The 24,023-nt window shown below is 46.7% G+C and overlaps 2 protein-coding genes across 4 annotated transcripts; both read right to left on the bottom strand.

Moving 5' to 3' along the window:
• Window positions 1-4: 4 nt before the first annotated feature.
• Window positions 5-5,358, bottom strand: HVCN1 (hydrogen voltage gated channel 1). Of its 3 annotated transcripts, none has more exons than XM_030959193.1 (6): window positions 5,311-5,358; window positions 3,668-3,897; window positions 3,102-3,206; window positions 2,617-2,848; window positions 655-767; window positions 5-349 (listed from the first exon to the last, which is right to left on the bottom strand). In XM_030959193.1, the coding sequence occupies exons 2-6, from the start codon at window positions 3,860-3,862 to the stop codon at window positions 284-286; spliced, it is 711 nt and encodes a 236-aa protein (XP_030815053.1). In that variant the 5' UTR covers window positions 3,863-3,897; window positions 5,311-5,358; the 3' UTR covers window positions 5-283. The 3 variants fall into 3 exon arrangements, with proteins under 3 accessions (XP_030815053.1, XP_030815055.1, XP_030815054.1); XM_030959195.1 differs by having other exon boundaries at window positions 3,668-3,894; window positions 5,311-5,327; XM_030959194.1 differs by lacking the exon at window positions 5,311-5,358 and adding an exon at window positions 5,255-5,274.
• Window positions 5,359-8,209: 2,851 nt separating this feature from the next.
• PPP1CC (protein phosphatase 1 catalytic subunit gamma) lies at window positions 8,210-22,942 on the bottom strand. The gene is made up of 7 exons (XM_030958826.1): window positions 22,686-22,942; window positions 13,756-13,887; window positions 12,503-12,733; window positions 11,288-11,392; window positions 10,124-10,347; window positions 9,587-9,721; window positions 8,210-9,463 (listed from the first exon to the last, which is right to left on the bottom strand). The coding sequence occupies exons 1-7, from the start codon at window positions 22,738-22,740 to the stop codon at window positions 9,374-9,376; spliced, it is 972 nt and encodes a 323-aa protein (XP_030814686.1). The 5' UTR covers window positions 22,741-22,942; the 3' UTR covers window positions 8,210-9,373.
• Window positions 22,943-24,023: the final 1,081 nt, after the last annotated feature.

The raw sequence follows: 24,023 nt of genomic DNA, 5'->3' as shown, positions 1-24,023 counted from the left end.
GCTTGTAAAGATGTGTCTTTATTAAATTATTTTTCAGTTTTGACTGTACAACTGTACAAGAATGGAAAAAAACTTACTGTTTACAAGGACTGTGTGTGATTAATTTTCCAGTAGAACTATTTTTACCATCCCAATGTCTGATCAAAGCAGGGTCAAATAGAAAATGTTTATAGAAAACACAATACAAGAGGAAGCAAAGAGACAGAAAAACCTTTCAGGTCAAGCTGGCAGATTCCAACATTGCAATCTTCAAGCAGAATTCCCACCTTGGAAAACTGGCCTCCTATTTTTGCTGGCTGAGGAGTCCATGCTGTTTCAATATGTTATTCAGCCTCTCGATTTCTTGCTCCTGCAGGAGACAAAATTCAAATCATGAACAGCCTGCAAGCAACTTCCCAGGTTCCCACAGAACTTCCCACTGCTATAATGTATCTCCTGCTGCAGGAAAACAGCACAACCTGGCCAGAAGAAGTAGGACAGAGGTAGGGACATCATTCCTCTGAGGAGGAGCAGCCCAGGGAGGCACGGGCAGGGCTGTGCTGCTTCAGCCCAGCTCACCCCACACTTTCCCATGAGGAAACCAAGCCAGCAGTGCCAGCCTTGCACAAGGATCACCATTAGCAGGTAAACCCAAATTAAAAGTGGTTTTTTTACCTTCTCCAAACAGCTGTGTTCCAGTTGTTCCACCCTTGTGGCAAGTTTCAGGTTTGCTTGCTTTAACTTGGACAGTTGTTGCTCCGAGCGGGTCTTCACCGATAAAATGATTCCTGTGGAACAATTCACAGGGGGTTTGCTTTACATTGTAAAACAGCCACGAGCAGGAGCTCACAGCACACAGGCTCTGTGCTAAAGGAGTTAAACATGTTCCTCTCCAGCTCAGCTTCTGTCATCTTCAACCACCCTTCCCAAGTGCTTTTCTTAATGAGGAAGGGTTTTAAATCAGCCACCGGAGGGATTCGGATACCGATACTCTGCTGGGGAGAGGCAGCCCAGGCTCAGAGCTGAATTAATCACTCTGACTGTCACTCAATTCCTGAATTTGCTCCCTTGGCAGAGCCCTGGGGTGCAGCTGGGGCAGCTCTGCTGTGTTTTAGCAGTTTTAGGTGTGACAGCAGAGCAAGGCCTGGGCCACAGGGCTCCTCCAGCCCCTGGGCCGATCACTCCAGCCTGGTGGAACAGGACCTGGCACATCCTCAGGTCCACAGGGCTGTGGCTTCGCCTTGCTCAGCTGCAGTGAGAGCAGGCAGTGTCTCCTCATAGCAGAGGTGTCACTTCTCTATAAGCACCATTAGGTGATCCCATGTCAACTCAGCCCCCACACTGAAGGCATTTTCTTCCCACAAAGATAAAACAAAGCAGCTCGATGAGAGCTTGAAGAACATCACGTTCTCCCTCCCGCCACAGCTCCTCTGGGTCATGGCTGATTCCAGGGCTCCAGGCTCCCCTGGATCACGGCTGATTCCAGTGCTCCAGGCACCTGTCTGGGCTCTGGGGGTTCAGTTCTCCGAGGACAAAGCAGCGCTGCTGCTCGTTTGCATTGATAACATCGACAGGAACTGTGCCCAGGCACTGACACCCAACACCCCAGCGTGGGGCAGATTCCCTTTGTCCCTTTTTGCTTGCAAACAGGTGGACATTGCATAAAGCTTGGCAGGGAGCCTGGAGCACCCGAGGATGAGGGGATTTACCCATAATTGCAGTCCCGGCTTTCTGCTGTGCTGTGAGGCTGCTGTGGCTCCCACAGCCCCACACAAATCCGGTTTCTCTCTGACTTTCACTCTGAACTAAGGAAAGCCACAAGCTGCTCTCACATCTCTCTTCTCTCTGGCTGAAGCTGCCGACCAGGCACCTTCTCCCCATTGAAAAGGGCTGAGAGCAATGGGCACAGCCCCAGCAATCCCCTCTTCTGATCCCAGCTGTGTCAAATATGGAATACCCATCAAAAGTGACACAGGACAGAGCTTGAGCTGAGGTTTCATGCAGAAATTTGAAATCGTTCATTGCCATATTCTTTGGAATCCCAACATTCCTTCCTCAAGAAGAAAGAAAATGTTTGCAGCTATGCTTGTTTCAGCTATATCCAAATTTACATCTATTTGCAACAGTTACAGCAGTAAAATCACTAAAGCCTGATTTGGGGACATTTTCTATTTCTCTTTTTATGGCAAGGCCTTTGAATTCAAGCAAGAAAGATCTAGAGTAAGATCAGGACATTCCCTGCAGCATCCCTGGAGGGGATAATGGAGCCATAGCAGAACAGAGCATTAAAACCTACTCTGCTGTAGCAGCAAATTCAGGGAGACAGGGGCTCCCCTGACAAAAGGATCCTACAATGGAAATTCAGAACATGAGCCATCCCTCTCCAGGAGAGGGCTACAGGAACAGATTAGGGTTTTTTTAGGGGGATGTGCCTGGCTGCCGTGCACCTGAGGCATCACACCAACACAAGCAGCAGACTGTCGCTGCTCCAAAGAAATCGCAGGCTGATTAAAGTTCCACACAGGCAGAACTCTGAGTTTGCTGGAAGAGCAAAACCCCTGGGGTTGGGTTTGAGGAAGGAACAAAGTCCAGATAATTCAGGGAAGTTTGGCAAATGCAGCCCAGCCCTGCACCCACCGTTGATGATCCGGGCCACCCTCCAGAGGCGCAGGAGGATCAGGAGCCCCACGGCCTCGAACTCGTGCTCGTGGAAGATGAGGACAATGTCGAGGATGAAGGACACGATGACAATGATCCCATCCAGCACCTCAAACTTGTGGTGGAAGAACTCCCGGCGGTAGACAAAGACTTTAAACCCCACCTCAACCAGGAAGATGGTTAAAATGGACAGGGAGAGGTAGTGGAAAACCTGGGAAAGAGCACAAGTATAAGGCAGGAAGCCCTGCAGAGTGCACATAGGCAGACCAGGCTGGAAAGCCTCTGCTGCTTGAGGGCTCCTCTGGTTTGGCTCTGCAGGGAGAAGGGCTCAGGACTTTTCTTACACAACCACCAGCTCAGCAAGGCTGGAAGTCCAGGTCCTGCCTTGCCCAGCCTATCCAGGGGGCTTTGAGACACCAAAGGGAGGGAATTGCTGTTCATGTTGACACTTTCCCACATTTTACCTTTGGGGTTATATTATATCTGTCTGGATGGATGATTTTCAAATCCATAAGCAATTCCCCGAGAACCAACAAGGCATCCAGGATCACCAAGCAGACAACCCCAATCTGTTGGAGGAGAAAAACCAACATGAATCGCATGCCAGCACAGAGGAGCAAGAGGAGCCAACGTAGCCCTTCAGACAAACACACCCTGATGCCCACAGTCCTGATTTGGCTGGTTGTGTTTCATGGAGATTTCCATTGCTCCCACTCCTGCTGCCCCGAATGGTGGGTTATTCCGCATGGAACCACCTGCCTCCCCACTAGACCCGCTTGGCGTGGGGGGCTTGGGGAGCAGGAGGAGAGCACGTGCCAGAGCCATGGTGATTGTGCACTGGGGCTTGTCTCCTCCCAGGGGACATCCGCACCTGCAGCAGAGTTGCTCTATTCTGACAGGACAGCTCAGCTCAGCAGCAGCTGCTGCTCTTTGCACTGTGGGGTTCATGACCTCAGTGCTCTCCCTGAGCTCTGTCCCATAGCAGCTCTGCTGTCACAAGTGCCCTCGGCCTGGGTTTGTCCTGCCTCACCTGAAACCTGTGAGAGCTGAAGAGCTTTTTCATCATGTACTGGAAGGAGATGTGTCTCCTGGGGGGCTCCAGCTTGATCTCTCCATCTGGCTGCTTCTCCCCAGCCTCCTCCTCCTCCTCCCATTTCCGATAGTCGTTGCTCCATTGCACGGGGTCATCGCCCACCACCGTGAAGTGCTTCAGGTACCTGGACATGGCTCTGGATCAAGCTGGCATCACCCTGCCAACTTCTGAGGGACAAGAGCAGAGTGTCACCTCCCAGTTTGGGGCTGGCCAAGGATGCCAAATCTTGCTTTTTTCACCCAGTGAGGGTGACAAGAGCATGACATTCCGACACAGCTGGCTGACGGGAAGTTGCTTCATGGTGATACCGCTGGTTTTGCATCACCTCCCCTGGCACCACGCGGAGCCCCTGCTGCCTTCCCAGTTCTGTTTGCGCCCCGCTGTGCTGCTCTACAACAAGGAACTTCCTCACAAGATATTTCCAAACTTCTCCAAACAAAGCATTGATTACAGGAGCAAAAAGCTCCAGCCCTTATCTGGCACCTCGTGATGGAGGTGGGGGCAGCCGCCCTTGTGTTTCTAACACTGATCCAGGGAAGCTGTTGGTCGAGCTGACCCCAGCATCCTCACCCTCCAGCCACACTGCCAAGATGAGGAACAGCCATAATTTCCCTCCATTAACACCAATGACACCCTGTCATCTCAGCCTTTGCAGGCAAATTAAGCAGGTGATGCTCACATTCCAACCTGGCAGGTGGGTGACATTGTCCTCACCATCTCTGTCCAGAGCTGACCTCGCCCTTGGGCATCCCGGCTTCAGCCCATCCCTGTGGGTACCCAGCAAGGGGCAGGACCATCAAACCAAACTCCAGATGAAGGCCACGCTCCAGCAATGAAAACCATATGAGTGAAACTCTGAGTTGGCTGGAAGAGCAGACCCGAGGGCCTCCAGATGGGCTGCGTGGCTGGCTGCAGGAGAGGCTCTCGTGTTCTTATCACAACCCCGCCAGCCTCCCTTCCTCTTTGGGCAGCCCCGCAGCCTTGGCCCACAAACCCTTCGAGATCCGCTCCTGCCGCCAGCACGCCCTCATCCCGCTCTGCGGGCACCCGTCCTTGTCAGAGCCTCCGGGGAACTCAGCACCAGCCTCCCCTGGCCCGCCCGTGCCCCCGGGCTGCTCGCCCTCTCCTCGACTCCCCGGGGCCGCGGTGGGCTCCGCTCCCAGCTCCGGCTGCCTCGTCACCTGCGGGAGGAGGGAGCCGGTCCCACGGTGCCGTCACAGGGGCAGCACCTTCGTTCTCCGCCACCGGGCGCCGAGCGGAACCCGCGGGGAGCGGCCCCGGGCACGGAGCCCCCTGCCCCGAGCGGGACGGCCCCGGGGCTGCCGCGGGGCCCGGAGCCGCCGGCGGACGGAGCATTCCGGACTCCGGGGCTTCCCAACCTCCCCCGGACCCAGCATTGACCGGAGCGGCCACGGCGTCGCCCAGAGCAGGACGGAGGTCGGGGCCGCGGCGGGACCCTGAGGAGAAGGACGTGGCAGCCCCGGGAGGGTCCCGCTGTCACCCCCCACCCCGGCCCGCACCCACCGGGCCGAGCCCCGGGAGCCTCCCGGCCGCCCCCCGCTGCCCCCGGTCCCCGGTACCGTGCGCGTCCCGGCTGCGCCCGCCGCCTCCCGCCGCCACCGCGGGGCCTCCCCCGGCCCGGCTCCGCCTCCCCCCGGCCGGGGCCGGCCCCGCCGCCTCCTCCCCACCTCGCCCCGACGGGTCCCCGAGCCAGGCCCCCTTCCATCCCCAGCAGCCCCGCTCCGACATTTCCCATTTCCGCAGCCTTTTTCCTCCAGGCTGCCCGCACTCCGTCCCTCCGAAACAGGACAGGCCGGATGGAGTTTAAACCTTTTTTTTTTTCTCAATGTTTTTAAACTTTCCCCCATCACACGAAACAACAAGCAGAGAGCCAGGAGAGTCGCGAATTGAAATTGTGACTCTGTCGATCCCAGAGAGAGCTGCTGAGCACGGAGACAGATTAGTCCCATGAAGTCGGTGGAGGTCCAGGGATCAATGTGGGCTGCAAGATCCAGGAATCGGGCCTGGATTAATCTGCCTCCTTTTATAAGCTCGCGTTTTGTCACAGCCTCTTCATGTTCAGGGTTCCCCTCAATCTCTCAAACACAAGCTGGTTTGGGAAGTTCTCAGAAAAAGCCGTGAAAAGCACCTGGGACCCATCTCTGTGGCACCTCTGCTGGGACAAACTGGAAATATTCCTAATTTTCTCCAAGGAAGAAACATCTCCAGCTCTTCAATTCTAAATCCCAAAGGTATTTCTTTCTTTGAAAGGATTTCTTTCTAGAGAGTGCTTAAATATTTTCCTGCAAATGAAATATTTCCTAGCACCTCATCCCAAAGCATACATCCCTGTTCTCCTTCCCAGGGTGATGGGGAATGAGCACAGGTGACACCTTCCTGGAGCTCCCAATCCCCCATCCCAAAACAGCGACTTACAGAGCTCTGGAGTGGGACAGCAAAGGCACAGCCCTGGACCCATGGCAGGAAGGTTTAGCCTGGGGCTTCCCAGTTAATTTGGACATTTTGGTTTCAGCTGAGTCCAGTAAACAGCAATCAGGTAATGGGGAAGAGCTGCACCTGAGAGCTCATCAGATCCAGCCCCTTTTGGGTGAGGACTGTGGGGTTTAGGGAGCAAACCCCCACCACGAGGGGTGTGAGCAGAAAATCCCTGCGTTTCCCTGTGGCCTGAGCTCTGCTGGGGACCAGGTCCTGATGCTCCAAGGAAAATTCATGTGTTGTTGTCAAAGTCAGCCTGACCTGGAGCTGAACACAACAACAGCCCTGACACATCCCAAGCAAACCAGGAACAGGCAAAAATGACCTCTGTGGAAAACCAGCTTTTCCACAGCTGGGTGGCAAGGACAGACTTCACCTTGGAGAAACCAGAGAAAGACCCCAGTGCCTCGAGGGTACCCAACATGAGAGTACCCCAGACCTCACCATGCTTTCCAGGGCACAGGACAGGGATTGAAGAGAATTTGGATTTACCACAATTTCCTGCTACCTGTTGTGGAGACCTCTGGCACAGCCCAGTGCCCCTCCCCACCCAATCCATTCTTTGCACCATCCACAGAGCTCTGGGCCAGCAGGAATTGGTGTTGGGCTGTGGGGACACAGGCCTTGGGAGGCTCACAGCTGCTCTGGCCATTCCTTGTGTCAGCTAGATATTCCTACAAGTATCACTATGAGAAAAAAAAATCACAATCAGCATCTACTCCTTCTCTCTTCCTCCAGTGATCAAAACAACCCAACCCCAACTAATGGACATAAAAACATGCCCAAGCTTTTGGTTACAACTCACAGCAGGAGCAGCCCCTTCCCTTCCCTTCTCAGGGACAGGACCCACCCCCCTCCACCCCCCAGGGATCCTGAGGAATGACCCAACCTCAGGGAATGCAGCCAGGCAGAGAACACAGCCCAGAATAGGCACCTATGTCACCGAAACTGTGTTTGGGGAGAGAAAAAAACAAGCCATGGAGGACAAAGGTGTGGCAGGGCCAGTGAGGAGAGGTGACAGTGTCTCTGCCAGAGCAGGCACATCCCAACCGGTTCCACGTGTGCTGTCACCCACAACAGCAATAACAGATATGCAGGGTGTTGGACAAGGAGGGAGAAAAATTATAGAGCTATAAAGGAAACCACAAATGTGATTCAAAGGGTGAAAGTTTGTGAGAGAGCCTTACCAGGTAATCTGTGACATCTGATCTAGCAAGCTCAGCACAGGTAGTTACAGGTTTTTGATTAATCAGCTGTAGAGGGAAGGGAAAAATGTCTTCAGAGTAGGAAAATAGCTCTTTGATTCAGAGAACTACATTGAAAACATTAAGTCAGTGGCTGCAGACTGCCCAGAAAAAGCACTTGTGGCAAACAAGTCCCACTCACTGCGGAGGTGGAGGGGAATTCAGTGGGACACCAGGACAGAGCTGGGCATTCCAGTGACAAACTTGTTCCTCAGCAGATGCAGCAGCGTTGCTGCTGTCCCAGTGCAAGGACAGGGTAAGAACTGGCTGCCTCCTCTGAGAGCTGAACACCCCCACAGCATTTTCCACATGGCAGTGAAGGAGCCCAGGCTGGTCCTGTGGAGATCAAGAGCTGGCACACACCTCACCCATCCCCACAGAGCCTCCTGCCCAACAGCCAGCACTGATAAAATGGACTCAGGCTCCCCATTCCACCAGAAATTTAGTTCTTTAATTAAACACCAGAGGAAATGGATCTGGTCTCAGCTCCAACCCTCTCAGAGCAGCACTTGCACTCAAGGCCAAGCCCTCAGTGCACAGAACAATGAACAGGAGCCAAGCTGAGCTGGTCCTCCCACGCCCGCCCGTGGGCTGTGCTGCGGCAAACACCAGCTCAGGACCAATGGCCCCACCCTCAGCTGGGAGGGGCCTCTGCCTGAGGCTCCAGATTCAGAATTAAACCCAGCACGGCTGTTCAAAATCACCTTTTGCAGCTCAGACAAATCCAAACCAAGAATCCGTGGGTTTCCAGAACAATTTATTTCTCTACGTCAGGCCCTTGGAGAGCAGTAGTGTATATGTTGTGATAAACTGACACTGAGAAGATTTAACAATTTCTTCATTTAATAAGTGATTTTCACTACATGATATTGTACACTGTCATCTGTTCAAAAAAGATCAACAGTTTTTAAAAAACAAGATTCTGTGAGAGATTTATATAAACCAGTGATCAAGATCAACACCTCTGGTTGGCTTATCAAGCGAGTTTCTAGGTTTCTTTGTAGAACAAAGTCTTTATGCTGAAATGCACAAACCCCTTCCAGCAGATCCAGAGCCATTTCCATCACTCCCAGAGCCATTTGTGTCACTGCCCTGGGACTGCTGTCTCAGCACTGGGATCTGCTCGACTGAACACACGGAAACTGTACAAAAACGTGTTCACTTTGAGCATGGACAAGCCTTTCTGTTTGCTATTTCCAGCCAGCACTTCCTTTTCTCTCTGAGAGGAAGGCGTGGATGGGAAGCCCGGCCAACTCAGCAGGGGGGTTGTGTACAAACGGGTTTCTAAGCGAACTTTGGCTTCAGGAAGGAGACACAAACACTTAAAATAATGGCTTTGTCATTTGAAGTGTACAGAGAGGGACGTGTGTCTGAATTAAATATACATCCTACCAGTGGTGCTGGCAAGGTTGAAGGTTATTCCTAATGTCGACAGCAATAAAACTAACGTGTACATGACAAGACATTAAAAGAAAAGCAATCCCTTTAAAACAAAATTGAACATAAAAAAACAGTTCACAGTGGTTTGTATAAACAGTATGTAATCGCTGACAGGAACAATCTCTACTCTCACAGCACACGAGTGCCCTCTTCAGATCCTAAAGAACAAGATTTACACTATTCATGGTATGGGTCCCGCCAGCCCCGCGGTTACCTGGCTGGTGGGGAGATGCTGTGGAGTGTGCAGCTGGAACAACGACACAGGGGGACTCTCAAACTCTTTTCCTGGGAGGGAGCAAAGTCTTTCATTCGCTGTTACAACCAGCAAATGCCATTCATCAAATGGAAAGGAAAACCACAAACACATTATCTATTTTGAGCAAGCTGAACAGCACACATGATAAGTTTAAAAATGGAGGTTATAGACTATGATACAAGTCCCAACAAGGCAGTGCCAAAGTGACTATTTCTTGGCTTGTTTTGTGATCATACCCCTGGGAGGTGTTACAGGTCTGCTGGAATTGGGCTTCTTCTTCTCTGCAGGTTTCAAGATCTGAAAAGACAGAGGGGTCATTTAGCAAAAAGTTTTTATTTAACAATAAAATGTAGATTCAAAATAGCACAAATTTTATGTGTGACCTCACTAAAGAGAAGGGAAGATCTTCAGATACCGTACCTGGAAAGAGCACATTAGTGTTTCATCCACGCTCATCATGGCACCCGCGTTATCAAATTCTCCACAGTAATTTGGGGCAGAAAACAGAGTTACCAATTGTCTTTTTGCAAAAAACTCATATCCATCTTCAACCACCTTTAGAGACAAAAGCAGAAGTGTTACTCTGGGCAGCTTCCTCCTGACAAGGCGCAAAGCCACTTTTCCAGAGGCAGCAGGTGAAAACCTGGCTATGTTTAATGAGCATGAGTTTCAAAGTTTTACATTAAAACAGGAGCATCGCAAGAACCAGCTCAGCAACAAGAGTCCACTAACATTGAGAAACCCCTTGTTCAAGAAAATCAGAGTTTCTACGAAAATGTTAATTATAAGGGCTGTTAAACACTGGCACACATTCAGAGAACCTCACACATATTTACAACTTGACTGGACAAGACCCTCAGCACCTTGGGCTGACACAGGCCTGGCCTGGACCAGGTGACCACCTCAGATCCCCCAAACCTAAATTATTCTATGCTTTAAAGTACAAAATGAAAATACCTGATGAGCTCTACATATGAGATCCAAATCATGTTTATGGAGAAACTTAGCAACCACTTCAGCACCAAAAGTGAAGGACACTCCTCTGTCATTTTCACCCCAGCCCAAGACATCCTTGTCAGGGTCAGACCACAGGAGATCACACAGGAGGCCCTGGTCCGGTACATCCGTGGGGCGCATGATTCGTCTGATCTGCTCCATTGACTGCAGATCTGGTGACAAACCTGTTCACAAGGAAGACACAGGCAGGCCCCAGCTTAGTCCAGCTTTGCTCTGCAGCACTGACATTCATCCAGGACAAAAATAACTTGGATTCAAAGTGATTCACCACTGCCATTTTACGTAGCTCAGTGGCGACATTCACTGACGTTTTTTAAATCCAGCATTTTGGTACAGAAGTCACTTTGTAGGAGATTTACTGGAACTAAGATAAAGCAAGGCCATTTCCACATTTTACAGGATTACAATAATCTCACGAATATTTTGCAAGTGTCTGATAGAAGAGCTGTTAAATAAAAGAGGCATGAACACCAGGAATCACAGGGAATGCTCACTGTGATGATCAGCGAGATGAAATAAAATATCAAACCAATCTCATACCATTTTTCACTGATGTAAGTCCCTGGGCAACTGTAATGACTCGCAAGTGATAAAACATTTAAGGTGCAATCTGTATTTTATGACCAGAAAAAGCTGCATCATGTGGCATAAATCAACTTCTACAAATTAAACCCAAATTAAAGCCCATACAGGGCTTGGAGCAACCAGACCTAGTGACAGGAGTCCCTGCCCATGGTGGGGGAATTCTACTGGCTGATCCCCAAGGGTGTCTTCCAACCCAAACCACTCTGGTTCTGTGAAAACAGATGTTTTTGGGACAGATATCAAACTGCTGGTCATCTAAGTCCAAAAAACCTCTGCAAGGACTCTCTGCTCCAAAGGAGAGGCTATTAAAGGTGCATTTGGTGGAAAAGGAAGAGCAGATCGTGTCTGAACCGGCTTCATGATTCACAAAACTGACACTCACTGAGCCCAACCCTTCCTCATACACGAGCCAAGGCAGAGAAAAATCCTGAAGTTTTGAAGCTTCAGCAATGTAAACACGAAACTGCCATGACTGAGTTTTCCAGTTCCTCAAACATCACCTAAGGAACTGCTACTCACCCCCGTGACAGCAGAATATCTTCTCATCCACAATAGCTGCAATTGGTAAACAGTTAAAACAGTCTGTGAAGGTTTTCCACAGTTTAATATTGTATCTTCTCTTACCTAGAAGAAATTGGGGAGAAAAACCCAGTCAATGTGCTTTTCTAATACAAACACAACCAATCTAACTTAGATGCCTGAACTTTACTGAGACTTGCAAAAAGTCAGCATTAGAGTCTATACATAATTGATATTTTCTGACTTATTTAATTGTTTAAATGGCAAGGCCTCTCAGTGTGGCACAGCTTCAAGTGCACCATAAGCCTGTTCAACAGTTGGCAATCAGGCTCTCCAGTCCCAACTCTGTTTTGGCAAATTATCCCTTGGAGAATTTGATCTATTGCAGAAAATTTTGCCACTTGCCGTTTCTTTCAGGCGAAGACAGCAATTCTTGAAAAGCAGATTTTTTTAAAAAATTCTGCTTTACCACATAAATTCACTTTCGGCAAATAAACAGGACTGAAAAATGAAACAGGACTGAAAAACAAAACTGCCACAGTTTTATGAATTTCAAAGGGACTCTCCTAGATATGAACCCTGAACATATTTGTGATATATGACTAAGCCTGTGATTAATCTCTGAGGAGACAACTCTGAAATACCACACATCTTTGTTTCCTCACAGGAGGAGAACAAGACATGGAGCGCACATCTTGTCATCATCTGCAAGCCAAGTGTGTCCCACCACACAAGTTCCAGCATGCTTCAGTGCACAATTAATTTAATATCAGCTCTACATTATCTGGATTAAATCACATCCTTTGAAACAGGAACATTGGCTCCTACTTCACAGAAAATTACTTGTTGTGTTTGGGTAAGGTCTACATACATCACACAATCTGTACATATCATCATCAGATGAATGAAACAGAGGTGAACTTCTGTAATGCACATCAAATGAAATTCTCTCATCACTCATTAGATGTCCCTATGAGTTTTACCAGCGAGAATTGTCTGTTAACACAGCAGCCAACAAATAAAATTACCCGCTTGGTTGCTGCTTTGTAGCGTGAGGCTCAGACTCCAAGACGGCCAGGGGAAGGACAGACTCCCCCCTCTAAAACAGGCCCAGGACCCCTCTGAAGAGCACAGAGGGCATTTCAAGTTAGGAAGGAGCCATCTGACACTGCCACCCTGCTGTCCCCAGTGGAGGCACACATGCCTGGTACTTACATTCATCATAAAACCCATAAATTCTATTGATGCTGGCACATTCGTGGTTCCCTCGGAGAAGGAAAAAATTCTCTGGGTATTTAATTTTGTAGGCCAATAGAAGACAAATTGTTTCTAAAGATTGCTTTCCTCTGTCAACATAATCACCAAGGAACAGGTAGTTGCTCTCTGGTGGAAAACCCCCATATTCAAAGAGTCGGAGCAAGTCGTAGTATTGTCCATGGATGTCACCTGCAAGGAGATTCACACATGACACTTAAGTGACCCTTCACTACATTCTTTGATTGAGAGAAAGAGCAAATCAAAGACACTTCAGAAAGAAAAAAGCTTGCAGTTAAATACCACCCATAACATACTTAAAATGGCAGCTAACGTAGATAAAATTATCACATTTTGACATCTATGCAATGGTAGCTACACAAAAATATTTGTGTGTATAAAACAAAATCAAGACTCCAAGAAACCAACTGTGTTTTCTGGAAACACCCAGTAATTCAAATTCTAGCAGGGAAACTGCATCAAAAATGAAATTGGTATTTCTGTCTTTGCTTTAAATCATGGGCTTGTTTCTGACAAGCAGAACACTAAATCATGATTTTAGACTACCAATATTATAAATATGGAATGAGATGCTTCAAATAGAAGTCCTCTGTTTTAGAGTTAGATAAAAAACTATTTGCTAGAAGCTTTCAAAATTGCATTTATTGAGGCTTTTATGTTGCCATTCTTCATTTGTTTACCATAAGCAGACATGTACACGTGTGCAATGAGCACTGCTGTGTGCAATACGGTGAGGCCAAACTAGAGAGTAATTCCAAGAAACAGTACAAAAATCTAAGTTTCCAGCAGGATTTTAAAATCCTGTCAAAGCACTGCTCAGCTTTGCATGGCAGCACATTAAATACTGGGGCTCCTCATTGTTTCCCCTTGTTCAGTCACAACTGGGCCCAACATCATTTATTTGATAACTTTTTTCAATAATTTCATGTGAATGTCCCCCCCAGCCTGGTGAAACTGGACCAGTTGCTTTTTGGGTTTGGATTATTTTGGTCCCAAATACAATCCCCACATGTTACCCCCTCTCTACTCCTCTGCCCTACCTATCCAGCTGGGTTTTATTTTGCCTTTTGCTACAATTAGTTATTAGTTTCACTGTTAGTAAGTGAAAGTAGCATCTGGCACTTGTTCTCTGCTTACGGTCTGCATTTACCTGACACCTCCCCCAAGATAAAACCAAAACTCACAGTACTCACCACAGATTTTCAGTGGAGCTTCAAGTTCTAGTAGAATAGGCTGACTCAGGAAGATTTCTCTGGATTTCAAGCACAATCCTCTAATTTCATTCTCTTGAAGTTGGACGTTTTTGCCTGGTTTTGATCCTCGCACTGTCAGGAAGAGTCAGAAGTCAGTTATCAAAACCAGCAACATCCCTGGTGTTATTTTAAGAGCCTGACTAAACGCCAGAGCAGCACTGAATGAGAAGGTACCAGGGTAGGATTGGTGTGCTGGGGTGAAATGGCAGTGCCAGGGAAAGGGGAGTGTGTTCTGTTCCAGTCGTATGTTACTTTCATTTAACAGAATTCATGGCTCAACACTTCCCCCGTTAAAAATGTCACATTTTAAATAGCATCAGTTTAGTTCCATTTAGTTATAAACCCCATCTTGGACAATGTGACTATTTCCATGTTATTTTTTAATGAAGCAGTTATGTGCTTGTTCTCTGGAAGCTGTCTGATCTTGAGCAAAGGGTGTCTGCCACTCAGTCACCAACAAATGTGCAAGTTCCCCTAAATCAGCAAATCACCTCAGCCAACCTAAACAAGACCACAGCACCAGTAAATCTTGCACTGCCCCGTTCTACACTGCAGCTGGAAAACAAGGAAGAAAAATGCACACATGACTGGAAGGTAAGGAGTATCAGTAAGGAAATAGTTTTGGATGATGATGACAAAGCAGCTACCATCATCACTGCTTTTGAGCAGGGTAGAAGACAAGCCAGTAGGAGACCAATCTCCCAGCCCCAAAGCCTTTCCCCCTCCCAACTCCCACCCTTCCATCACTGCTTCAATCTCCCCCACTGCAACAATTCATGACAGTTTGTTCCTTTAACATGCATTAAAGCTTTCCTTCCTGCTCTGGACAAGGACGTCAGCCTGACCTGAACAAGTTCCACACTCCTGCTTCTGTTGCCCAGAAATACAAAGGACATTTCTACAGCAGCAGCACTGTAACTACAGCCCAAATTGCACAAAACAGCATTTATCAGGGTTAAGATTGGATTTTAAAAAATTATGAGTATGCCATTACTGGTGAAGCCTCTATTTTTATTTGTTGTCAAAAACCAGTGACAACATATAATAGTGATAAGGCTGAAGAAAAAAAAAGGAGTAAGAGAAGCAGTCATCTACAATGTAACCCATTGGTTCAGCCACAGCAAAGCCAGACCAGAGTCTCGGACAGCTGGAAACGCTCTGCCAACACCTCCAGAAACAAAATCCCCCCACTGCTAAGGCTACCAGGTTAGGTGATTACTGTGAGCAACTCTACAGCACTGAGACTGAAGAATCTATGCCCTTATCCAAAAAGGTTTGGTCTTTAACTGCAAAAAAAGTAAACAACGAGCCTGAATCCTTTCAAGCACAAGAATCTATGCAGTACTATCTTCCTGAAGCACTGAATAACTTAGTAGCTAGCTACCACTTCAGTTTAATTCCTTTGCTACTGTTTCACCTCCGAGTGTGAAATCCGAAAGCTCCGGATGACTCAAATCTCTGCCATCGCTGCGCTGCATGGAGCCAAGTGAGAACTGCAGTGGGAAAGGCTGGGGGTGCTCCAGGCAACTTTTAGGAACAGCAAGAACAAAAAACAGTTGTGTTCCAATTTCTCACTAGCACAGAAGCTCCTGACTTTTCCACAAGCCTCTGATCAAGCACAGAAAACACTGCTCAGCGAGTGTGCACCTTATCTAACCATGAATAAAATACTGGCTGTGTAACAGCCATGAAATCCGTGACATTGGATGTGAGCTCTGCCAGCACTCGCGGTGCTGCTGCTACTGCAATCCTTCCCTGAGTGCCAGGCCCTGCCAGGGTGGCACTGCAGAACCACTGGCAGTGCCCTAAACCCCAGCACCTTTCCTTAAACAACCTCCAAAATGAAACTCCAGCTCAGATTACCACGTGTGCTCACAGTGACATTACTGCAGGTCCAAAGTCAGGCCTTTACCAGTGCTCTCTTTGAGGCAGTACCTGCTCCTCTGATCCTCACTGCCCACGTGCTATCACTCACCACTGACATTACATGCCAACACTGGAATTACCACTGCACTTCATGGCTTTCATTAAAATCTCAGAAGTAATGAAGCATGTAAATGGAAGTTAAATCTTTGTCACAGCAGTTTATCACGAATGAGGCTTTTCATCCATGCAGTAATTTTTTTCATCCATACAGTAATTTTCCTAAGACTCCTGAGCAACAAGCAAGTCACTCAAAATGCCAAATATCCAGAAGCAATAAACAACAGAAATTTTTAGAATTACGTGATAAACTGGCTGAATTGTAAATATAAAACTGATGGTCACTTAATCACAGATTTTACAATTCCCCCCCCCCTTTATTTTTGAGATAATACAAAATATTTGCATGTAGTTTTCTGTGAAGCCAAAAATTTTATTTGCCATGATTTGGTCTTCCTAGAAATTGCTAAAATCAAACCCTGTACTTCACATCCATAAATTAAAAAGTACAAAATATTATAAAGACTATGCAATGCACTGAGTCATTAAAGCTCATGAATAAAGCATGTGCACTCATTTTTGCTCAAGATTAAATGAAGATCTGAACACTGTTTCAGACACAGGTTTTCTAGGTTTTTCCAATACATTTTTATTGAACTGGTATCATCCTCACACAGTTTCAGTCACCTGCCTGTAGAAAACCTGGACAAAATGAAATGATGCTTTGCTGCACTTCCCAAACTCCCCAGGTCAGATACCATGGATGAAAGAACAAGAAAATTTGGTTCAGCTCTGCCTGCCAGCGACATTTTCACTGCTTTGTCCAACCTGCACAGAGACAAGCGTGTTAAATTTCTTAATGACATTAACCTGTATGTCCTGAAAAGCTGGGAAAACAAAAGTGGGTTTGGCTTCAGGAGAATCAAAAATGCAGAAGTGCATCTTGGTTTGAAGAATCCGTATTTTTAGTGCAAGGATTTTCTCAGACACAATGAAAGAGCTGGCACAGAAATGCAGGATATTCAGTCTTAATGACTTTTTAAAAGGTTTCTCTGGGTCTTCAAGTTACTTAGTCCTTCTAAGAAAGACAAAAATAGAACACTATGAAAAATATGTTGTGTTTACAGTTTGTTTCTCTGCTTTAGACCAAAACAAGGCAGCTTGTGGAGATCAGACAGTATAATGCTAATTGACAGCTTGGTCATGAAGTCAAAAGAGCAGCTCAATAGTACTGTACAGGCACATTTGCCCTTTCAATGCATAAAAAATAACCTCTCAGAAATGACATCCTGGAACTGACAGTGGAACAAGCTAAAGATTAATCATTTGGGGGAAAAATTCAGCCCATTTCAAGTGGTATTTTATTTGTGCCTGAACACACTGCTGCAGCATTTCCAGACAGCAAAATATTCCCACCCTCTTTAGGCAGGGATGCTCCTGTTCTTAGAAATGATTTCTCTAGAGTCTGAATTTCAGCGTCCAGTCTGGGCAGCCCTCTAACAGCTCAAATCTTTCTTACTGTACAAATATGAGAAGTTGTGAAGAAATAAGCTCTCCACTAGATGGAAATGACTACAGAAGAAAATCCCTCCCTGCAGCCCAGATGATTTTTGCAGAGGGACTGCTCTGAACACAGGGTCCACTATTAGAATCATCCTTGACTTCCAAGACAGGGAGAAACGGATGGAAACCAGAAGACACCAACTCTAAAATGAGTGTATTATAAACAGAGCAGTATGACAGGTGCCCAGCAGAGGGGGAAAGGAAGGAATAGGAAGAAAAGCAAGAACTTGAGGCACTCAGTCATTCTGGAGCAGGCAAACAGCAAGCACAAAGTGTAGCTGCAGCTGCCAGGAGTCAGAACACTGCCTGACATTGAGAATTTATTCCACATTTCCCTGGGAGGGATAAATGGGTCAGGAGCTGGGGGTTCCAGAATGTACAACAGTCTGAGACCATATGCATGCAGAGTACAACAGACTCCCACATCCCAACCCACCCCAAGCATTTTCCAATCCTTGCTTTGGTGCCACACAGTCCTTTACGTCAGTCAAGGTTAATATGAAAGGGACAGATACTTAGAGAAGTAGTCAAAAATAGCAGGAAGTTCAAAAATGCCAGAAATTGCAGTGATCCAAACATCTCATTTCCATTCAGTATTACATTACAAGAAGCAGCTGAGATACTGTCAACTGAAGTGTGAGAATCAAGTTCTCCTACAGAAAATGTTTTAAGAAAAATAGTCTATCTACAGGTCAGTTCATTTTTCTGCCTTATTAAACAAGTCTCTCAGTTTCACCATATTTTACGTTAAGATGTCTGCAATCATAGTGACATTTCCAAAAATACTGCAGGTTGGTTTTAATCTAGTTTTTAGCAGTTCCCAATGACAGTTTCACAGTCAGGTTTGCACCACAGGCACAAAGGGAATAAATAACTTGAAAGTGGTTGATGTAAAAAAGGTTTTACTTCACTGCAGGCACTACCAGCTTTGATCAGATCTCTTCAAATTCAAAACTGAAATGGAAAAGCATCTCCTCGGTGCACAAGGCTCTGAAAAGTTCTCATCTGCTTTCTAGTATGCCAGAAGTTCACAGCAGTGTTATCAAATGAAGTTTCTGCGTGACTACAAGTTTTTCATCTTGTAATGTATTTCCACAGTGCAGACAGGTGAGGAGCAACAGGTACTCACACTGCTCACAAACAGAGGGGACAAATTCCTCCACTTCTCTGACTGGGCAACAGGCACAGAATTTCACAGACTTATCTCAATCCATGGCATTGATAAGAATCTAATGCTGGTCTTTGGAATGAAGAGTTTCTATTTCCTGCTCTTAGAAACTGCTGCACACAGCAGGAAACAATTAACATCAAGCTACACAAACTAGGGAAAATGATATTGTTTGAGGTCAGAAAGTGTTGCTTGTCCATGAGAAACTTCATCACAGCATCCCAACTCATCCATGAGTAAATGACATTTCAGATTAACATCTCTGAGAATCACTCTTACCCCAGTATATGAAGCTAAAGGTCAAGCAACCCTGCAGACCCAATTAATGCTATACTTAGCAGAAAGGTGAAAAAAAATATAGGACTGTATTTGTGAGAAAAAATCTTCTCTGTGGTGAGCAAAATCTTATCTGTGCTCTTTAGCTCAACTATTTTTAATAAGTAGATGATAATCTTTCCCCATTTAAAGTAAATTAAGAGAGAATATCTCCTTGACATCTCTACAACAGGCTTTACTGGGAATAGAAATCTGTGGGTGTATAAACAGAAATGTTTAAGGATTCAAGAGTCTTTTTGCAGATTTTAGTGCACTAGCCAGGATTTCAGTTTTCAGAATGGCTACCACCATTGTAGCCTCGCGTGGCTTCATCCAAAGTAGCCTCCATTCATGATTCAATTCTCCCTTAAAGTGCCTGCAGAGGATGCAGCACAGGAGAGACCTGCAGAAACACATTTCCACTTGGGTTACTTAGGTATGTTGAAATTGTTGTTTTAGCCATTATTTATTGTTGCCATGGTAAGACTCATGCACTTCAATCCTGCTTTCTAACGAGGTGACTGTGAGCTCCAAACAGACCCTACTTATCTGCAAAAGCTGCCAGCACACGAGATGAAGGAAATGGATAAGGGGCTCAGGTTCTAGGAAGCCCATCTGACATGACACAGAAAGGAAGCCACGCTCACACTCAGGGAGTCTCAGGATTTGTCACTCATTCTTTACTGAGGCAAGCAGGAATTCTGCCATTTCCTGGAGCCCTTTCCCAGACCATACAGGTGCCACTGATTTTTTTATCTTACAAGGAGTTTTTTAGCACCTTCTTGTCTGCTGGCATTTTTGACTTAGCACACACAGCCACAGTTGCTGCCTTCAGTACCCCCTGCAAGAAGGGGCAAAATTTGCTCTCATGTTTGACCCTTTTTATTCCTCAGGAAGGTGAATTATTTCCATCAATGTTTGAGCCTTTATCCAATATCAAGGATACTTAAAAACATTTCAGTACTCAGTGCAGGATACTGTTACTTACTACACTTTGCAAGTCTCATTCTCGTGGATATTACAGTTACCGAAAGTCACAAAGTCAGACAAGCTGTACTCAGGAAATTGCTCCTAGCAAGACACAACGCCCATCAGTAAAAAAGGGAGAAAATACAAATTCAATTACAGCAAAAAAAGTCAGTATTTTCAATGTTTTCCCTGAATGGCTTTCCAAGGTTGAGAACAATGCTACTGCAAAATGGTTTTTTGTGACATTTCAATGCCAAATGGTTCTGTACTATAAACAATTGGAGCAAGGAAGAGTCTTCAAATATTTACCTTAGAATGAGAAGCTGAAGTATGTATTTCCAGGCCTTTGAAAGAACAAGCTAATAATTTCACCTAAATAGCCTAATGTGGGTGGGAGAACATCACTATTTGGGGAAAAGTAGGAATAATGTCAGTTGAGCAGAGGAGTCAGGATAGAAAGCAACTAAAATCCCTCACAAATACATTATTAATACCCTGTATTAAGGACAAAAGCAAGAATAATTTATTATTCACCCTTCACTTTATCTCAACCATTAGACTCAATTCACTGCTTCTTCCAACAGGGCAATGCATGATAAAACAAATACCTGACTGTACCTGCTCACTGATTTCCAGCATTTCATCAAGAATCTCCTTTGCTACCTTTAGAAAGGGCTAAGCCTCCTGCTCATACTCTTTAAATTTTAGTAGCAAAATCACCTAAAGTTAACTGCTATAAAAATGTGTAAGTATTTAAAGTTTAAAGAGAGCTATAATGAAATACCAAATTGCTCTAAAATTACAGCTTGCACAAGGATTTGGGCAATTCAGTTTGTGAGCTGATTATTAAAGCAGATTTTGCAGTGTTTTCATGCCTGAGTATGATTTTAATCTGTGTGCAGCCTTGTCTGAAGGGTTATTGACACAGGGCACCCCACACTTGGTGTAACTAACATTATGCACTTGTTCTACCAGAACTGCACTGAAAAACAATAATTTGTTTGGTCTAAATCTAAAATGCAGTGTGTGCTGAAATGCAGCAATGTTTTAGGAAAAAAAAAAGCATAGAAATGACTCTCACAAAGGTCAGTCATTACTCTCTGTCTGGCAAAGACATTTAGAACAGACATTTAATAATCAACAAATAAAGCACTAGCATAGGTTACTAACACCAGTAATTGTTTTAAATATTGAAAGACAATCATTGCCTCAAGGAATCCAAAATCCCAGCTGCAGTATTAATAAAGGAAAAAAAATTAATTTCAGTTCTGGCAGCTGATGCAACCTCAGGTAACATCTGTAATTGCACGAAGCACCTCTTAAAAGATGTCAGTAAATCTTCTGAAGCCTGATTTATGAACTCTTATCTGCTCCAACCATCTAATGCTGATATAAACTGAGCAAGAGCAGAACACATTGACACAGTACATCTTACTACTTTTTGAAACTTTAAGCAGAGAAATCACTTGCATTTCTTCCTAGGAAAGGTCTAATCCGTGCTTTTAAAAATTAAACTTTACTCTCTGAAAATATTGTGTTAGTTACACTAAGGGAAATCAGTAAGAACTGTAACGAATGAGTGCAACTCAACTGAGCATGTATTAATATGTCACCAAACATATGACATACGAGACCTGACATTTACAAGTCGTATTACTGGATTTTCAGGAAAATCCTGGTCTAACTTCATGAAGAGAAGTCTTTAAATAATTGAAACCAGGGCGGTTTAAATTGGTAACAGGCAAAACCCAAACCGGATCAGAGGAAAAACCCCATTTACTTTTACTTATTCAATAATCCCATAATTCATCTACAGGATTTTTTAACTCCAATTTTCTAGAGCAGAATTTCTGTTCCTCTGCCTGACCTTTCGCTATCCAAGCATTACACAAGCAAAATCCTGTAAGAAGGAAAGCGTGTAAGAAAAGACATTTCTTCATCATTTTTCTCGGCAACATCTCAACTGACTTTGTGCCAAATGGAAAAAAGTTAAATCCCTGACCACGCTTTTCAAGAGTAAGTCCAGATGAGATGCCTGCCCTGACACATGTGAAGTGAGGCTGGATCAGGATAGCTTCCTTCTCTGCACAATTATGCTTTTCCTTGATGTCTGGAAGAGAATTTGTCACTGGCAACTTCTCAGTCTTTTGCCCTAAAATCAGTCGATCCCAGTCCAGTGCTGATCCCTGCAAGCCAAGGGATGATGCTGGAGACACCCCCTGCAACTTCCAGGTTTTCCTTTGATTTACAAAGTCCCAGGCAACTCTTTGCATCCCAAAGCACCAACAATAGCAGACAATAAGCCCTTTTTCAGACTGTCTGAAACACCAAACCCCAACCCTCTATTCACACCTAAAAACCCACCATATGTTACGAATTAAGAGCCAAAATCCTGTGGCAGCTTTAATGCAAGCAGCTAATCAAAGCTAAAGCCAGCATACACTGAAACCCACGGCAGTCTCCTCCGGACTTGCTGAAAAGCTGCCTCAACACTCTTTAAACACGCTGAATCTTATTTCCAGAGCCCCGCGACTACCCAGCCATGCACTGATCCCAGGTGTATGCTTGAAAGGCAAAGAGAACAGCCCAGGCTTTTTAAAAGCCCTTCCTACAAAATACTACTAAATTAAGCATCCTCTCGTTCGAACACAGGACTAGATTAAGCATCCCCTCAGAAGTGCAGGGGAGGAGAAAGGGGCAGCCGGCTGCCCCCAGCATGGCACCGGGGGATCAAAAGGCAGCAACGCCTCGGAAACCCACACGAGCTGAGGGGAAAGTTGGGGCTGCGGGGCCGAGCCAGGCGGCGACCCCAGGCAGACAAAGCGCCTCTCGCCCTTCCATTTTAGTGCCCCCTCAGCCCCCGCCGGGCGGGCGGGACGCGGCGTATCGGCCCCGCCGCCCTCCCCCCAACCGCGCCGTCCCCGACCCTCACCCTCCAGCAGCCGTTGGATGATGCTGTCGATGTTGAGCTTGTCTATATCCGCCATCGCCTCTCAGCGGCCGGGCGGAGCCCTCCCCGCCGCTCCGCTCGCGGCTTGGCCGGCCCGACTCCGCTCCTCGTTCTGTCTCGTTTTTGCCCTTTCCTGCTCGGCGCCTTCCCTCGCTCTCTCTGCCCCCCCCGCCCCCTCAGCACAGAGCCAGCACTGAACAAAATGGCCGCCGTCCCCTCAGCGGGCTCGCCTGGCGCACGGATACTACGAGCGCGAGGCGGCCCATCGGAAACCCCTTTATAGGCCGGGCGGGAAGAGCGGGAGGGGTGATGCGGCTCCGCTTGCGGGATCCTACCGCTCCCGGGACGGGAAGTAGTGCGGCGGTGCCACCTCCCGCTGTCGCGACAGTCGCAGAGCGGCGGAACCAGTGGTGGCGGTCACAGAATCCCAGCATCTATTAGGTTGGAAAAGACCTCCGAGATCGCCCAGCCTATAATCGAACACCACTATATCACCTAGAGCATGGCACCGAGTGCCACATTCTGTTGTTGCTTGAGGGACAGGGACTCCAGCATGTCCCTGTGCAGCCCGTTCCAATGTCTGATCACCCTTTCTGTGGGAAAAGGTCTGTGCCTTGTAGGGTTCCTGCACAGTGAGGTCTGCAGGGAGAAGGAGGGGACCACCATGTCCCTCAGGCTGTCCCCCCACTTTGGCCATGGCCCACGTGTGAGGGAGATGGTGGCTTCAGGTGGGATTTTGGGGACACTTCAGGGCTGGAGAACCGCAGCCCTCATGTCCTTCACCTCACACTGAGCCATCTCTGCCTCACGGGCTGAGGCAAAGTGTCCTGAGCATCTCCTCAGCTCCAGAGCGCTTTCAGACACGTGGCTCTGCACCTGCAAATCCTTCAAGAAACAAACATACAGCACTTTCAAGTCCTTGCAGATGAAGGAATTAACCTCATTGTCCAAAAGCATCTCGCTGTTTATTTCACACTTCTATTATTTTATTCTATATGTAGCTACAGCTTGGCTACAAGCACTTAAATGAGGTTGTGCTCATAAACTGGATGGTGTTTGTCCAGGCTGTGCGAGCCTTTCCCACCGCTCAGTCTGTACCTCGAGTTGCATATAATTTAATTGCTTTATTTACTCCTACTTTAATTTGCAGGGCTGGCTGTGTGGAGCTCTTTCCTCCTCCCCTCCCTTCCCTTCCCTGGCTGGATTGCTCCCACTATCCTGTCGGATTCCTCCTGGCAGCAGTTATACAATATTCATTGCAGCTCATTGCCGCGCCGGGGCCGGAGCAGAGTTCGGATTCGTGCGGGTGATAAAGCAAAG

The sequence above is a fragment of the Camarhynchus parvulus genome, chromosome 15, assembly GCF_901933205.1.
Source record: "Camarhynchus parvulus chromosome 15, STF_HiC, whole genome shotgun sequence".
Taxonomy (NCBI): domain Eukaryota; kingdom Metazoa; phylum Chordata; class Aves; order Passeriformes; family Thraupidae; genus Camarhynchus; species Camarhynchus parvulus.
This window is presented reverse-complemented; position numbering and strand designations above follow the sequence as displayed.

Bases quoted from the DNA above. Each gene is read 5' to 3' on its own strand.
- PPP1CC (XM_030958826.1), bottom strand. From the start codon at position 22,740: ATGGCGGATATAGACAAGCTCAACATCGACAGCATCATCCAACGGCTG. The intron at 11,393-12,502 runs GTAAGTACCAGG...AATTTCTTCTAG, and splicing joins TTATGGGTTTTATGATGAAT to GTAAGAGAAGATACAATATT. The intron at 9,722-10,123 runs GTATTTTCATTT...TTGTCTCTAAAG, and splicing joins TCATATGTAGAGCTCATCAG to GTGGTTGAAGATGGATATGA.
- HVCN1 (XM_030959193.1), bottom strand. From the start codon at position 3,862: ATGTCCAGGTACCTGAAGCACTTCACGGTGGTGGGCGATGACCCCGTG. The intron at 3,207-3,667 runs GTGAGGCAGGAC...CTCCTCCAACAG, and splicing joins TCAGCTCTCACAGGTTTCAG to ATTGGGGTTGTCTGCTTGGT. The intron at 768-2,616 runs GTGGGTGCAGGG...ATTGTTCCACAG, and splicing joins GGTGGCCCGGATCATCAACG to GAATCATTTTATCGGTGAAG.